Source organism: Sebastes fasciatus, chromosome 15, assembly GCF_043250625.1.
Source record: "Sebastes fasciatus isolate fSebFas1 chromosome 15, fSebFas1.pri, whole genome shotgun sequence".
NCBI lineage: Eukaryota > Metazoa > Chordata > Actinopteri > Perciformes > Sebastidae > Sebastes > Sebastes fasciatus.
Genome location: NC_133809.1, coordinates 14563042 through 14580554, shown reverse-complemented (window position 1 = coordinate 14580554; position 17513 = coordinate 14563042). Strand labels below are relative to the sequence as shown.

Sequence of the window (17513 nt, the reverse complement as noted above, 5' to 3'; positions counted from 1 at the left end):
CTGCGAACATGAGAGGTGAGAGTAATGAGACTGCCTAAATATCTCTGAAAGCTGAACTCAATTTGTTGAAACTTTTAAGTTAAAAGAGCTCTTTTAAAGGGAGAAATCATAAAGGATTCCTCTTGTTATGTTTTTGTGGCAACAGATTGTGTTATTAGTGTATTTAAAAGAACATTGTTTTCTCTCCTCAAGTGTCCCTAATACTGACACCGACTGCTCTCTCTTTTCTTCAGTGTTCCCTGCATGTTGAAAAATCTGACCTGTCTTCTACACAGCAGTATGACGACATTAATGAGAAGCACAGTATTGATTTTCAATGAAAACACTGCACTGCTTTGTTGCATTCCCTTAACCTTGGCTTCCCTGAACCTGAGGCTGCCCAATTCAATTTTTCTTAGTTGGATTTTTCATCTCTCTCTCTCTCTCAAGGGGAAATTTCATTAACTCTTTACTCCGGTGCTTGGCATCTGTTGCTCCACTCTTAGTTTAGTTGAAAAAAAACAAAAAGGAAAACATGGGAAAAGTCAATCTATTTCTTCAAACCGAAGTGCACTGCACTCAGTAATACGTGCATTTACAATTCCAAAAACTTTGTGTTCCAAAACAGGATTTTGTGTGACGGATCTGTACTGTCACCTCTCAACAACTCTTGAATCCGAAGCTTGTGGCGAGCAGACTCCCACTCGCAGATGAGCGTCGACAGCCTGGTGTTTCATGCTGCGTTTTAAGCTCATTTGGGCTCAACAGTCTTTGGCAGGTCAAAGGAGAGCTATGAGCAGCATCAGGCTTGTCACTGAGCTGAGCCTTTTGGATGCTGGTGGTCTGTTTAACAGGCGTAGCATTTCTCCTTGTCAGCCTGGCAGGTGGTTGAACTAACACTGCGCCTCTGGATGGAGCTCAAAGTAAAGTCCTGTTTGACTTTTGGACTTGTGCCGCTGTGACTGTCGTTTTTAGATCAACTTTGATGACAGAGGGCACCCAAAAATGTACAATTAGGGAGCGACAGTGTGACACACATTCAATCTAATAATACATTAATTTCCAAGACTGTCAAGGCTGATCTTGTATACAGAGGAGTTTTTTTTTCCAGACCAGGGTTGATAGCCAAGGCTACAGGGCTGCGAGTCTCCAGCCCCCTGCCCGACCTGTAAACTCCTGATGTAAACTAGGTCGGTGCAAAACAGAGAGTGAGAGCGAGAGAGGGGTTCTGCTGGGAGCATTGAATTATTCAGCCCAGTCCGCTGAGCTCTGATAACACACAGAACAACAGCAGCGTAGAGCTCTGTGCAAGACAGCCGGAAAGCCAAATCAGTTCATACGGGCAATACCTCACACACTGAGTTAGCCTCACTCGCTTTTTTATATCAGAAAAAATATGAAAAGAAGAAATGTCATGAATGGCTGGGCATTTTTATAGGTTACATGGGCTCATGAGGGACTGTGCTTTGAAAATTGAACATTTTTGTAGGGCAGTTTCTTATAAAAATCATATCTTTATGTGTATACATTACAAGCTTTCCTCCAGATATTCAGATAAGAAAATGTCATTACGTGAAGAAACGCTGAAATCTCAGTACCCTCCTGCTACCCCTCATCTAAACCCCATCGTAAGGCTTTGATCAGCATAACCTGCCATATGTCAGAGTATGTTTACTGCATTGCTATTATATGCAGAGGTTGTTAACTTTTACAACCTTGTTTTGAATGACGGGGGAAGTGCATACGTCTTCACAAAAAACTGTTGAGGAAATCTCCTTTTTTTTTTTTTCCCCATCATGGACTTTCTGCCGTGTCTGCCAGATCCAAGTGAATTAGATGTCGATGCAGACGTGCTCATAAATCTTACAAACACTGAGGTAACGTGTTTCAGACTTGCTTACCAGGTGTAATTTGTCAAGAATGGGTAACTCTATTCCACACAGAGCTCAGCCTTCTGCTTCAGTAGCTCCGTACAGCCGTTAGGGTTTGGTGTTCAGTGTGGCATCACTACATCAGGCCATGGCAGAGTTGTTATCAAGACCGAGACAAGACAACGCACAAGGTGTCTTTACTCTGAACCAATACCACACTAACAATAGCACGCCAGTAGTTTGTGTTATGATATTATGAAGCTTGGGATATTTACAGTTTTACACACAAATCCTAATTTTCAACTTTCAATTCCAAGATGTTCGCTTTAGGTTGCATTCACACAAGATCAGGCGCTGCAGCGATTCTCCACATGGTTGTGTGAAGGTCTGGGGGTGTCACTTTAATGGCCCATTAACTGCAACGATTAACGTCTTTTCTTCCTTCATGGCTGTGTTGTACAGCGTTAGATCGCCGGTTACGTGATTGGCCATCGTGATTCCTTTTGACACCCCCTGCAGCCACCGCAGGGGGGGGCATTACCCCGTTCAAAATTAATTGAAAAACTGCCTGATCTTGTGTGAATGCAGCCTTAGATTGTAACCTAACCTGTAAATCTAAGTATATTCACTCAATTACTTCAGTACAGTTTTCAGTTACTTGTACTTTAGCGTTTCTCTGTGTTGTAATTTCAAGCTTCTCCGTGCTTTGTTGACATAGCTGGGCTGGCCATGTGGGCCTTTTTGTGCAAACGTGCCCCACTAGCTGGCTCATGGCCGCTGCTTTGCACTGCGCTCATACAGCGGTTACAGCTGATAATGTCGTTGTCGTGGAAGCGTATCGCCCACCTTCTGGTTCCCCCTCAGGTAAATACTGTTAGCTAATGCTGTGAGCCAGAACAGATGAAAATTAGCTCAATAACTGTAATTTCAAGTGGCAATCTTTACTGATAATATAATAAGAATGTGAGGGGAAAGTTTAAGACTGAAACATTTTGGAATTCAAAGCACGAAAAGGATGCAAATTTGTAATTACCGTTATGTAAAAATCGCATCACTATACACAGCACTTCCAGAAGTCCTCCATGAAGTATGAGTCAATCAAGAGGTCAATTAGCAGGTAAATCAAAAGCTCATTACCTAATACAACTCTGTCCTTTTAATCTACACACTAAGCTAGTGGCATATCCTCATAAAGATGAATTCCTTTTGACTTTACAAGTGTGTATACCAGCTTGTCAATGATGTTGGACATCGGGAAGGAAATATCATCAGGGCTTATGGACACTGCAAATGAAAAAGGTCTTACCGTTGACTTTAACTGCATGTTAATTAGGGGGAAACATTTAGCCAATAATGCTGCTCTAATCACACTTGAGTAGATTCCCTCCCCGGAGTCTGATCTGTAAGCACGACACGCTGCAGAGGGAACAGAGGATAGCGTCACTCTAAACAAGGAATTACCTCAACGCGTCCACATGCTGCTACCTGATAGTAAAGGTTTATGTGTGATGTTTACAATGTCACAAAACAGCATTGAGATTGCTTTTTTTTCCTTTTTTTTGTTCCGGAGAGGTGATCAAGAGGCAAAATGGTCCCTCGCTGAGGTTCTTGTAAATACATTTTATCAAAAGGAAATAAGACGCCACATGCTTAGATTTCTCAAACGTTGAAGTTTGTTTTATAACGTTCAATATTTATTTACTAAATAAGAAACAATCAAAGTTTAAATTTAGAAAAAAATGGTCTTTAGGTATTATTAACTGACTGTTCTTTTTAAATTTTTAAACGGGCATTCAATTTCACACAGCAGGCTGCTCACAAAAGCAGGCTTTTCATTTCTTGCCAACAACCATAATTTTGTCACCTGGAATGAAGTATTGCTAGCTGTCTCCAACCAACTTATTCATGTTGAGTCGTTTTAAATGAGATCCCTGTAAAAGGCTCTTAAATATGTGTGTGATGCTACATACATGATATCTAACTATAAAAAACGGAAAAACTGATGCGGTATTCACAGGAAATCATTTGCTGAAAATTCATCCACAAACTTCATGCTGTTCTTGCGTTCACTATTTGGGTTAATTGTACAGTTTATCAGTTGTTCTGTACTGTTATTGTTATGCATTGAATATAATATGAAATATCCATAAAATATGTCTTTTAGGAAAAAGGTTGGGAACCACTGGTGTAGTGGATTGAGAGGGGACCCTTATTAACTATTACGCCGCCGTACGGCATGCTGGGTACAGCTCGCTCTCCGTCGCTCTCGATGTTCGTGTGAGCTTTTGCACCTGAATGACGCGTATACTGTAGCATTCCTAGGGGATGCAACTATGTCATGGCAGGTGCATTGCTCAGGAAGCGCAGTGTAGAGTGTGAAGTTGTTTGTATGAGCGGTTCTCGAGAAGCAATCGACCCGTATTGAACGGGCACTGCGCTAGTAAAATTAAACGGCAGAAGGCTGTTTGTGTAACATACTGTTGCATTAGCAGATGATGAACCACAGTTTGAAGAAATATGCTGCAGATGAGTAAAGGTGTCTTTGCAGGTGGCCCTTGTAGGGATATCTAAAATGTGCATGATAATGGAGCTGAGACACCTCCACCTCCTCCGCACCTCTGCCACTACTCCCTCAACAGTCAACCCCCCACACACACACAACTCCCTCCTGCTCTCTTTTTACTCGAGTCTGGATCTTTCCTCTTCGGCCGCCCTCTCTGTCACATTGGCTCTGGACTGTCATAGAAACAGCTTGTGATCCAAACCCCTCTCCTGTTCTCTTCAGTTACATAAATGCCACATACTGTTGGAGTCCTGAACCGTATTTTTAGACTGGCATAGACAGGGCCGATAATGATGCCAGCCATCAACAGTCCCATTATATAACATGGAGGGGGGGTGTGGTGTGCACATGCATGGCACTTTTTTCAACTGCACACTATACTTATTCCCATATCTGGCAGGCAGGTACAAGCATTCACACACACAGTAAACTCTGAGCTGCATTTCTCTATGTCATGCAGTGCATCCATACTTGTGTTTGTAGGGGAAAGTACACTTTCTACAACCCTCCACATGCTCTGTTGTTTGGCAACTCTGCAGCAAAACCAAACGTGGATGTTATTTTATTTTTTAGCCACCTGTGAAGGTTTTCTTATTACAAATCAGTTAAAAATAACAATTTTGTTTCCAAATGTGTTAATTCTATAAGGTTATTGTAATCCACATACATTTTAAAGGACTTGGGGATTTTAGAGGGTCTGCACGAAATTCCTGACATTCCCCCGGGACTTAATCAATTAAATAGTAAAGTTTTTAGTACAGCTGTCAGTTCAGTGCCATCATTGGTCTGTCAGCACCATGGACAGCATCAAACTGGTGTTGCTTCCTCTTTTGGTCCCTCCGTACTTTTCCTCTACTTTCAAAATGTTTTTGGAACAGAAATACCTAGGGAAGGAATCAGATCAAGTTTCATATTCTCTGTGTTGTTCTTACAGAGAGTAAAGGAGAAAGGACAGGAAATCACTGACAAAACACTGTTTGAGGAGCTGTTCAGCAGCTGTTTTTGTCACAGAGGAAACCGGATCTTAGCAGCATAGCTTCTTACTTGGCCACATTTCGTGGAATTGCTTGCTTTTTATTTTCTTTAAACGTTAGCCAGTCAGGATTGTAGATTTTTTTTACAGTAATGAAAAGCCTGCTTTTGATTTCAATTTGCCATGCTATCAACTGGGAGAAGTCTACTGTAGCCATGAAGGATAAAACAAAACAGATGTGCTTATGAAGTTGTGTTATCACAACTCTATTATTCCAGTGCTAAGAGAGTTTACTGACAGCTGAATTGCTTTGAGCACCAGCAGATACAGACATCAGCCCAATCAAACTTATCACCCAGCAAAAACAAGAGTTTAGTTTATTTTATTTAATACGGACATCACAGTAGCATTAGACTTGTAATATACAAGGAGTAGATGCACTGTGTTAAGTGATTTTAGCGAAACACTAATTTAAAACACTTTTCAACTGGAGGCCTTTAAAAAAAAAGAGTTAAAATAGCAAAAGAAAAGAAAATACATCCACAAATACATCCATAAAAACATACACAAGTTACAAATACAGTTGTGTCTAGGGGTATTAGGTGTGATAACAATGTTGGTTCTCTTTTAGCCATGATTTATTGCCTAATAATAATAATTATTATTAATTATAATAATATAATATAATAATAATTATTATTATTAGTAGTAGTAGTAGTAGTAGTAGTACTAATAATTACAATTATTAATTAGGTATTAATAAGATGTGACAATGCTGCCACCACATTGGTTTTTGTCCATAATCTTTATTGTCTGATTATACAGAGAGATGGTGGGTTTTATAGTCGATTGTGGGGCTTGTGACCAGGTAGGGGAGAGCCGGTACGAAAGCAACACTTTTCAGATAAAAATAATTTTAAAAGATATCGTTACAGACAGAAATTCATTTTTGTTATGATCAACAACTCACATGTGTGATACCGGGCTTTTGTTTTGTACAAACCTGGAATGACTTTGGTATGATTTGACTTTGAACGGACGTTGCGCATTGTTACTTTCGACCCCGTCAGTCAGGACGAAAGTAATACAGCCGTATAAACTTCAATTGTTTATGTGAACTGTGTTAAACATGTCTGGCAATGTCCTTGTTAATATGTGATTGCAAATAGTATGTCCTTTATCTTTTAAAAAAATATATAAATTTCACTTTCAATGTCATTGAATGAAACAGAGAGAAAATGTAACAGTATAACAGTGATTCAGATTCAGACAACTGACTGACGTGTCAAACTTCATGAAACATTAAACATAACTTGTCATTCAATGAAAATGACCGCTTGAGTGACTTTACTTTACATGATCCAAAACCGTTTTCCGGGTAAAACACTGTGACAGTATGACATATCCACGCGATATTTCACAGTATGTGTTGCGTGGTGTACGTGCTGACGTATTTAGGCATATCACTCGTATGGGCTCGGAGAAAATCACCACATATAACTTTCTTCCTGCGTTACTATCATACCAGCTCTCCCCTTAGTGATGCAGTATGATAGCTGTGAGAAGATCATGGCATTCATGTAGAGCGGGGCGGTGCTTAATGGCCAATACTTTCTGATGTTCTGATGCAGTTGAGATTTGATTTGATTTAACTTTTTTTGCAGACATTACGCACTTGTCATGCACACAATAACAGTGCAAACATGTTGATGTTTTGTTCATCATCTTAGTTTAGCATTTTAGCATGCTAACATTTTCTAAATAAATACTCAGTAGGATGTATGTCTGCACAAAACTTCATGGCAATCCATCCAACAGGTGTTTAGATATTTCAGTCTGGACCAAAGTGGTGGACCAACAGACCAACGTTGCTGGCTTTGCTAAAAACAAGCAAAAATTACAAATACAAAGTATATTTCTCTTCTGAGTGTAGACTTTTTAAGACTTTAACTCTTCACATCCACCCTTAAAGGCTTGGTTTTCCAAACTCACAAATGCACAAAGACACACAATGCAGCCAATGAGAACACGAGGGATTTCTGAGAAACAGCTGTATGCAGTTTTACCTTGGTGTATTCTTTCCACGTCAACATCGGAGCCAGGACTTGACTGAGCCAATACTTCACTGCAACTTGCTCTAATCGACATGACACACTGTCTGCCAGAGGAGGTATCCCGAATAGCTAGGGAAAAATAATTTTTTAAAAAACCATCCCTAAACAAAGGAGAGGCATTTAAAACGCTTGGTTGTGTAGGCAGAACCAGGTTAGCAGTAGCCTGGGAGCAAATGGGTGAAATGAGACTAATGAGTAAAACCAGGATATACTTTCAGGTCACAAGTTTACAGCGGATTAAGTTAGCACAGGAAAAAGTAACAATAAATGCAAGAAAATTAAATATAAAAAAGACACATAAGTAAAGTTAATCAAATGTAATTGAAGTGAACAGACCTGACACTTCCAATCTGACACATTAGGATGCTGACAAACAAGCCACGTATAATGCAAGGATTGATTGCTGTGAGGTCCTCTCCAAATGAAGCCTCTCACATAGTAGGTAATTAGGAAGTGAGCAGATGCTGGTATTGAGTGCTTTGAGGGCCTGAGAGAGGCAGTAATTGTTTTCTGTTGATTACATGGCCTTTTGACAGAAAATGGGTCACTGCAGTAGTGACCACAGACTACTGGGCTGAGAAGACCTTCCAGCACACGGTGTTAGAACAAGCACAGCAGCATGGGAAAGTCAGTGGAAATCCAATCAAAAAAGCTCAGACCATTTATTTACAATGTATGTACATGTGTGCTAAAAATACTTTTACTATAATGAATATTTTTTCAAATGACGATGTGAAAACAATATGAAAGGTATCGTCTTAGTGATGAACCTATAGATAATTATCACCTGAATCTGCAGCTCCCCTTGGTTTCACAGAGCTTCATAGTGAGTTTGAGTTCATCTTTTAGCTGTCCAACCCACAACTTTACCGCTTTGGTTCACTCTCACGGCTCTCATAACGCCATTTTCAGGCACAGCAGGCAGCTGTTTTCAGTGAAAAGCCCACTGTACTCTACCTGCTCAGCACCAAACAGCAGACAGACCAGTGTGATCTCATCCCCCCTCGTCATAGTTTGCAGCTTGGGCAGATGCTCCCATGGCGTCCTTTTGCGTAGTATCTTGATGCTGAAGGTTCGCACATGGTTAATGTTGTGAAATGGGGGCGGTTGACGTTGTAACAGGCGGTTAATGTTGTGAAACCAAGGAATGTACCATTCTTCTCCTTGCCATCCTTACCAATTAAAAGTTGTACAATCAGTCTTACTTGTTCTGGTGTAACCAGTAGCTTATGGTGGCAAATTTTATCTTAGGATAGCAAACTTTCGATAAATATTGATGTCTAATAGACTAGATTACTTGCTCAGTGACTTTATGACTCATTATAGACTACATTTTTTCCTGTAATTATTACTTCGAGCCATAATGGCTGCTAGTGATGCGCAGGTCAATGTTTTTTATAACCCGCACCCACTCGACCGGTTATGAGAGCCAATCAACACCATCCGACCCGTCAAAATATGCGTTAATCAACCACCCGAACCTGACCCGACCCATTAACCGCCAACTTTATGCATTATGTAACACAATTGTCAGGACTGAGGTCTGAGACAAGGACAAAGACAAGCACACTCGAGCGCCACGGCTCGCGGTGTGTGTGTGTGCAATGTCATCTCACAGACATTTGTGAAATTACCACGACCTCTTGACAGTGCATTATGTGGCGGTGTCACAGAATGTGTTAATATTACGTGCCGCCACCACGGCTGGTGTGTGTGTGTGTGTGTGATTGAGAGAGAGACAGAGAGAAGGGAAGAGAAGGTGAACTATTACACGCACTGTTTTTGTGAGTTATTTATAACTTACTCTGAACGCTGCTTTGTCAATTTGTCACCCGCCCTAAACCGCAATATCTTCTAGTGAGCTCACCCGAACCCGCCCGATCCCCGGGTCAACCTGCGGGTTCTGGGTTGACCCACGCATCACTAATTGCTGCCATTTAGCAAAAGTTATAGTCTCACTTCAATGTGTATGGTGCTTTGTTTTTTGTGTCTATTTTCACATTGTCCTCCTTGTCTTGATTGCCAGTCCTCAGTGGCTTTTAATGGTTACAGCATGCTTCCTATTAGGTCATTGTATTCATGAATTAGTCCATTGCTTTGACCAAGTCATGGTAAAAAAAAAAATTCAACATACTGTACAATGTTTCTTTTACATTAGTGTATCAAATACTGACAAAAAAAATATATCGATACAGCATATTTTGGCTCAAACGAACCCTCGTACAAGGAGCTCTTTGTTTACAGTATTGCTCAGTTTTTTAAATTAAAACTGAAAGGCCTCCAGTGAGTTTAGCAGAACCTCCCTTCCATATTAAACCTGGAGAGCAAAGTTGTCCTTGCAGATGCGGTGCGAGCTACTATTGTCCTTTTCAAGGACCCTTCAGTCGCTTTACTGGCGGGAATCAACAGAGGAGATACTGTGTGGTTTCTTGAATACTGGCTCCATCTGCTGGTTATAAGCTTCCTCTCACCATGTGCTGCTTTGGCAGCATGAACAAAAAAATCATGAAGTCAGAACAAATGTTTATCCCTCTTACAGCTCTTACAGCAAGCGGTCAATGAGAATTACACTGGGTGCGTCATTATGAATGTGTTGACTAAATGTGTTTGCAGTGAGCGCTGAAAAGGTTTCCTGCAAAAACCTCCTGCAGACGGAGGTCAAAAGTTCATCTCTGTGACGTACTTTCAACGTCAACACGACTGCAAAAAGCCTTAATTTACATGTAGTGATCCAGCAGATTAAGAGGGATAGCTCAAAGTTAAACAGGGCTGCCCCCGCTTCTTTTACTACAGTTGAACTCTTCCTGGCTGCATTGACGGTTGTCCTGACAACCTTATGTCATGGTGTCAGAGGTACAATATGACTCTGTCTCAGCTTTGCTCATCTGTTCACTTGATTACGTCTGTGCGGTGTCTCGATGGATGGAGGAAGCTTTGGTGTCTTCCTCATTAGGAAATGTCTCTTGTAAGAAAGGACATACATGTCTGTAAAGAGAGAGGACATTTTGGCTGAAATTATTGCTAAGTTTTACATCTTTATTGGGTCCGGAGCCTTATGATGTGCTAGTAAACAGTAGACCCTCAGAAAAATAGTACTACAGGATGTGGTGTGTGTTTATGTTGGTGAGTAGTTCTTCTTGACCCAGTCATGTTCATGTTTGTGTACCTGGCGGGGTAAGAGGCCCAGACCTCAGTTTTACTGGAATGCCTATCAGCAGGCAGCTGGCTTGTTAAATACTCTCCAGAGATTTGGTTTCGCCAGACATATGGCAGAAATGTGTCTTTGACTCAAACATGACAACAATAGTGTAATTTGTTGTCCTTCAAATGGAGCAGTTGAGTCATGATAATTAAAATTTCCTGCTGTTGGGAGGGAACAATAGGCATTTGTGTCCATTACAGTTGCAAAAGCAGCTTACGCATTGTCTAATCGCGGTCCCAAAGTCATCTCAATTCACACAGTTTTGGAGGATTTGATTACACAAAACCACGCAGAATCCCCTTTTTGTCTTCCATGTCGCCGTCCATGGGAGGAGGAGGAGGAATATGTTTGAAACTGGGAGAAGTCAGAAAAGCCACAGCTATGCAGCGAGCTGGGCTGTGGCCTCGGTCTTGCGGCAGATCCTCCCCCTCGTCTGGAAGCTGTTGAGTTCTCTTCCAGATGTGGCCGCCCGATCTTTTTAATGATACACTGAGAGCATAACAGAAATGGGGGTCGAAAAAAAACAAACACAAACAAGACTCAATGAAAAGCAGGGGTTGGAAAGTAAGCTTGTTTGTGAACTTTTACTCTTATAACAGCCTAAAAGTAGGACTTCTACTTTCACTAAAGTAGATTTTATTGGGATTTTGGAGAGGCAAGAACTATAGTACACATTTATGCAGTTATTGCACAATCTATAGTATGCATTTATGCAGTTGCACAATCAGGAGGATGTTCCAGTTTTGTTCTGAAGCAACTGCGAACAGTTCAGGAGGTTCAAGAGTGGATCTGTAAACCCCTCACATTCACAGATAATCTGGGCCGAGCATTGGTGCCGACCGAGCCCCTGTACCGGATTTCCCCTCCGATTGCCGGGAGGGATGAATCTGGGATAAATCACCCCAAAACTCCTTTAGTCTGAAACCAGTTTAAGGCAATCTCTGAGAAAACTGTCTTATAAAGAAAAGATAATCTTAAAAACATCACTGAAATGTTGAGATTGGTTAAATATTGATATTCACATTGTAAAGGTTATAATCAGGATGCCACACTGGGCCTTTCATGAAGACTAAAAGTGCTACGGAGAGTAGTCTTCAAAAGGGCTACCTTTACATGTTTTCAGCTTAAGCATCCTATTTCAGTAACATTTAAGTGAAGGAACAATGCATGTTCTCTAAAAAAAAATCAAAAACTAAAGCAGGAATTTCCTCGATGAGACATCTGGGACTTGCAGGCTGATTTGTCTCCCCCCCACCTCCTCCCTCCCTCTCTCTCTCACATTCACAGTTTGGAAAATGCCAGTTGTTTAAGCGGCAGGTGTCTTTGACTTGGTCATCCTCCAGAGAGAACAGGTTGCACAGCTGTCTGGCACACACACATATGTGCACACACACAAGAGAGAAAGAGACACTTAATGAAAGATAGCAAACAACTCCTTTACTCGGGGTGAACTCTGGGTTCTCGTCGGACAGCTCTGGCAGGGAGATGCTCCTGCTGCGTCTTTTGTATGTGCAAGTGGATCAAACAAAAGCTTATTGAGGAATCTCTGGGAAGCCCAAGCTGTCGGAAAGGAATGCCCCCTCTCTTCTCTTGTGGCTCGAGTCTTAATCAGTCAGCGGAGGGGCTGCTGAGCTGGAGGGTGGGGGGAGGGGGGCTCCTGGATCCGGCTGGGCCGACAGGAACTCACTCACTCCTGACCTCACTCGCCTCAATAAAATCTATTAGCTGAACACAGAGGGGCAAAAGGCTGGTCATTGTTGCTGATGTGATACAGATAAATCAAACAAATTGGCCCCCTGTTGGCCCTTTTCATAGACATACTGTCTAAATCCTTATGTAATCTCTTTCTCAATCCAGGGAATGGCTGAATATTTAAACGTAGAAATTGTTTAAATTCTATGATAAATACGAAAACATTCATCAGGTTGCCAGAAACACGACTCAGGTTAATGTTGCTCTGTAACTGCCGGATGTGTAGATAAGCAACTGTTTCTCATACCAACCTAAAATGAACAACAAAACCACTTAGGGTTAGGAAAAATCATCATGGTTTGGCTTAGAATAAGTATGCTTTAATGTAACTTAAGCTATGAACGTAACGTCATGTGACTCAGTGGCATAGTGTCATGTCACCAGACTTCTCGCTCTTAATACTATATCTGTTGCTATGAGCGTCTAATAATGACGTGGACAGGTTTAGATTGGAGTAAGTTGAAAGCCGGTACGTCTCATACAGACGCTGAAGGACGCCTTGTTGTATCAAGGTGCTTTACCGTTTTTTATTTGGGAGTGAGATCAGGCTGGACCGACACAGTAAAGGACTAGCTGGTGAACATAGTGGAACATTTAGCAGCTAAAGGGACAGATATTTCCCTCAAGAGTTCATAGAGACCAATATTAACAGAGCTTAAAGAAAGTAAATATTTGACTAACATTCATCAGGTTGCCAGAAACACGACTCCAAATTAAGGTTAATGTTTCTCTGTAACTGCCGAATGTGTAGATAAGCAACTGTTTCTCATACCAACTTAAAATGTGATATGTCAACGCTGTGTTCAAAGCTTGTTTCCGCTCCCCCCAAGTGTCCAAGAAAAATTGCATTTAAAGTGACAATATGTAACTTTTGTTAAAAAAAAAGAAAAAAAAAAGTAATGTACCATTCTTCTCCTTGCCATCTTTGCCAATTTAAAGTTGTACAATCAGTCTTACTTGTTCTAGTGTGACCAGTAGCTTATGGTGTCAAATTGTATCTTAGGATAGCAAACTTTCAATAGATATTGCTTTACTTGCTCAGTGACTTTCATGACTCTTCTGTACTGGACATGCAGAGGCAGATGTTCCCTAAAGGAAAAGTGGGAGTTATTTTTGTCCAGTACAAATAATGGAAACATAAAGAGGGTGTGTGTGTGTTCCCCTCTCTATAAGAAGGAGGAGTTTTCTCCCTGGGGTCCTGAGCCAAACTGGTGTTATGTAACTGATGCACTGCTTCTCATCCTGATGTGGAGTTACTGGAAAGTTTACAGGCAGCAGCAGCTCTGTGAACCTGGAGGAACATTTCTAATAAAATTTGCCTTTTAGAGCTTTTAGATCAGCCAAAGATCTGTCTTACAGCCGTAAACTTAATTGAAAACTGACCTTAAAAGCGCTGCCAAGAATCTTTGTTGGTTAATGTTCAACTCTGGAAGCACTTGGAGGAATTTGGAAATGGGACTTTGCGTTTAGATCTTGCAAGCAGCCAGACAGGACAGGAGGGGACATGGGCAGCGGTACAAGCCGAGGGAAGAGGGTTGCACCTGCGTGTGTCAGCGAGGTGAACGTGACCAAAACAACCGCTTCACCCAAAGAAGACAGCCGTCCGTTCAAGCCGCTCAAAATCCACGCTGCGATTTTACGCAACGCGCGTACCCGTGCGCAACCGGCGGACTGCCACAGCGAGGGACACGACTCCGACTTCTCCAGAGAGGACGACGACATCATCATCGATGGAGACATGGACACGGTTCTGCAGGAATACGAGGAGCGAGGGAGAGCTTCCGTGAAGAAAGATCCTCCCAAGAAGACGGTGGTCAGATCCAAAACATACGGACTGTGTCATTTTAGTCAGGAGGACGACGAAGACTGCAGCTCAGAGGAGCCACGTGGCTCTCACGGTGGATCAAGAGATGTAAACAAGAGGAGCAATGATGCTTTCACTAAACACACACCTGCCAGTCAGCACAGTGTAAGGACTTTTATATTTCTATACTATTTGATCATTATTATTATTGGATAAGGCAAGGCAAGTTTATTTATAAAGCACATTTCATACACAAAGGCAATTCAAAGTGCTTTACATATATAAAAGCAAGATAAAAGATCACAAAGTGCATAAGATAAAAACGAAAATATATATATAAAAGTATAAGTTAAAAGAAAAGAATTAAAAGGATAATAAAAAACAATCAAAAGACAGTAAAGTGCAGCATTTGATCAATTAAGAAAAGCGTCTGAGAACAGTTTGGTCTTGAGTCTAGATTTAAAAGTGGCCACTGTTGCTGCTGATAACACATGATTTCTCTGATTGTTGTTCAACAGTTTATTATAAACTCTGAAAAAAAAGTTTGGAAATTTGTGTTTGGTGGATTATTTCTCTGTTGTTACAATTCTAATTGGCATTGTATTTTACATCGTTGGAAAGCCTGTTTATATACCTTCACAATGATGTCCAACTTGTAAGGATCATGCATTTGTGTTATGAGCAGCACAGCTGATTATGTGGGTAGCACCCAAGGAAAAAACAAACAAGACATATTTACACAATTTATACAATTTTACAATTTATTCATTTAATGTGCAGTCAGGAGCCTCAACTGCCTGGCACAGTGTATCAAATGAATGAAGTGTAAAATTGCCAATATGTCTTGTTTGTTCCTTGTTACTGATAGAGAGTTCAATCATCCAATCCACCAAACAACTCAAAACAAGAGTCAATACCAACAGGAGAATACAATGTTTACCATTGGCAGAGCATTTTTGCAAATTTTTCTTGGGTGCTACCCACATAATCAGCTGTGCTGGTCATAACACAAATGCATGATCCTTACAAGTTGGACATCATTGTGAAGGTAAATAAACAGGCTTTCCAACGATGTAAAATTCAATGCCAATTAGCATTGTAACAACAGAGAAGTAATCCACCAAACTCAAGTTTCCAAACTTTTTTTCCGAGTTTAGATCATAACAGCAGGATGCTTTTTAAGTAATGAGTCTGAAGAATTGTTCAGTGCTAAGATGAAAACACATGATATCCCTTATTTCCTCTCTGTCTCAGGGCTTTTTGACAGGAGGGGCTTTGTTGGAAGCTGTTCCCACATCAGAAAAGCAATCGTAAGTAGACAGCTCTAATAAATAATGGATTGGTGAGCTCATTGCAGTAGTAAAAAGCCCAGCAGGGCCAGATCAAATTCACCTTAAAGGGAGGGATCGAAATACCAACCCATTATTTTCAAGGCAGGTCAGATTAGTCACATGTCTGCAAGCAGGACAGAAACAAACAAGTGTCTGTTGTTGCTGCTTTGTTTGAGGTGAGTGTGAAAACCGGAATCTCAACTAGGTAGAATATATTCCATACCTCCATACCCTTGATGGCCCTTTAGTGCATCACATTGGAAATTCATCTGTTGATTGTTTGATGCTGTTGTGGGTTGATTTATTAAAAAGATGTGACAATAACACATGAAAATACATACTTATATTTCCTGTATTTATTACCATGTTGCTGACATGTTCTTCCACTTTTTCCAGGACTTTTGACAGCTGCCATAGCTCCTCTCTCACCATGCCGGTCATCCTGTACGATGGATCAGAAGAAGAGCTGATGGACACTATTGAGAAAGAGTTTAGTTGACCCCCAGCTGAGAGTGCTGCAGCAAAGCTGTTGTCCTTTTCAGCCAGCCTCGTGGCATTACAGCAGTTTGCAGAAGAAATTTTAAAAAAGAGAAAGGGAAACAGGGTTTCTTTTAGACAATTTCCTGCCGCTAAGGAAGGCTATACGTTCACTGTATTTAAGCAGGATTTCCAGGATAAATTTAACATTGTTTGTGTTAAACTGCTGCACTCCAGGCCTTTGCATTTACCCAAGTCTTATTTAACAACATGAAGCAGTGTAATTGCAGAGTTATAACACCAACTTGAACAGGTGCCAGGAGGTTCAAGTCTGACAGAAGCCTCCTCGGTTTGTTATCTGCAGTGGTGTCACTGTCACCCCCCTGAACGCTGCCGGCCTCCCACAGAGCACTACTTATTTGTTACCTATTACTTACTCTACTTTAACTTGTCTGTTAATAGGTAAAGGAGAGAGCACATATGCCTCTGGTTGCTGAAACTGAAATCTAGCAGTTAAGGCACATTCTTGTGGCCGTGCTATATGCAAAAATAACATTTTCCACCAGCAGATTTTGTGCGTGCAGCACAGTGTATAGTTTTTCATAAGTGGCAGCCCTGCAAAGGTATGAGCAGGGACTGTTGATTTAAGGTTTCCTTCCTGACCACAAGTTCCTGCACTTTTCCACCCTTATGAAGAAGGAATGTGTGGCAACAGAGACGTTCAGTCAGACTCACTTTGACCCAGCTGTGTTTTAGGCACATTCACACATACAGGCCTGCTGCTGCCGCTTAGTGGTGGAACACAGTAGTGCATGAACACATACTTCACCATTGATGAGAATACTGCATGTTAGGGGTGTAAATCACAAGTTTCATCATGATACGATATTATGTTGATTCTTCAGACATGATACAATATTTATTGATATAACAAAGTGTGCCACAATACAATTCTGATTTGATTCAATTCAGGGGGCTGCGATCGATAAAACGATATCATATGTCCATTGACACAATCTGTGGCATTTATTTCAACTCAGAAAAAAAAACTAAAATATGATTTGACGATTTTATTACTGGGCTCTTCCAGACATTTAAATGAAAAACAATCTATTTTACTTTTTTTTTTTAATAAAAAGAATAAATATAAAGTGGGAATTTCAAAATACAGGCATATCTTAAAGATGATATGTGTCAATATTTTCAATTTGCATCGATGATATTGGATCGTTGATCATTGAATTGATATATCTATCCAGATCGCTGCATCGTTACACCCCTACTGCATGTGTCAACAAACTGCATTTGTCACTGTCTAACGAAGGGTGGATTTCAACCAGAAATGTAGAGGAAGAGTTTTGTAATTTTGTTTTATATTGCAAATAAAAATTGATTATTGCTGTATTTATGATCATGCGTGAAATTTCTGGGAGAATCAGGTTGTGTG

At 40.8% G+C, this 17513-nt stretch overlaps 2 protein-coding genes across 3 annotated transcripts in view; both read left to right on the top strand.

Moving 5' to 3' along the window:
• Positions 1-17513, top strand: part of klhdc2 (kelch domain containing 2) — a 214670-nt gene that overhangs the window by 167633 nt on the left and 29524 nt on the right. The gene's annotated exons all lie outside the window — the stretch shown is intronic.
• LOC141783360 (uncharacterized) lies at positions 13653-17470 on the top strand. Its single transcript, XM_074660614.1, has 3 exons — positions 13653-14423; positions 15513-15568; positions 15986-17470. Exons 1-3 carry the CDS (start codon positions 13959-13961, stop codon positions 16086-16088), a joined length of 624 nt encoding a protein of 207 aa, XP_074516715.1. The 5' UTR covers positions 13653-13958; the 3' UTR covers positions 16089-17470.

Excerpts from the sequence above, each read along its gene's own strand:
- LOC141783360 (XM_074660614.1), top strand. The coding sequence starts at position 13,959 with ATGGGCAGCGGTACAAGCCGAGGGAAGAGGGTTGCACCTGCGTGTGTC. Across the intron at positions 14,424-15,512 it reads CACCTGCCAGTCAGCACAGT|GGCTTTTTGACAGGAGGGGC; the intron begins GTAAGGACTTTT and ends TCTCTGTCTCAG. Across the intron at positions 15,569-15,985 it reads CCCACATCAGAAAAGCAATC|GACTTTTGACAGCTGCCATA; the intron begins GTAAGTAGACAG and ends CACTTTTTCCAG.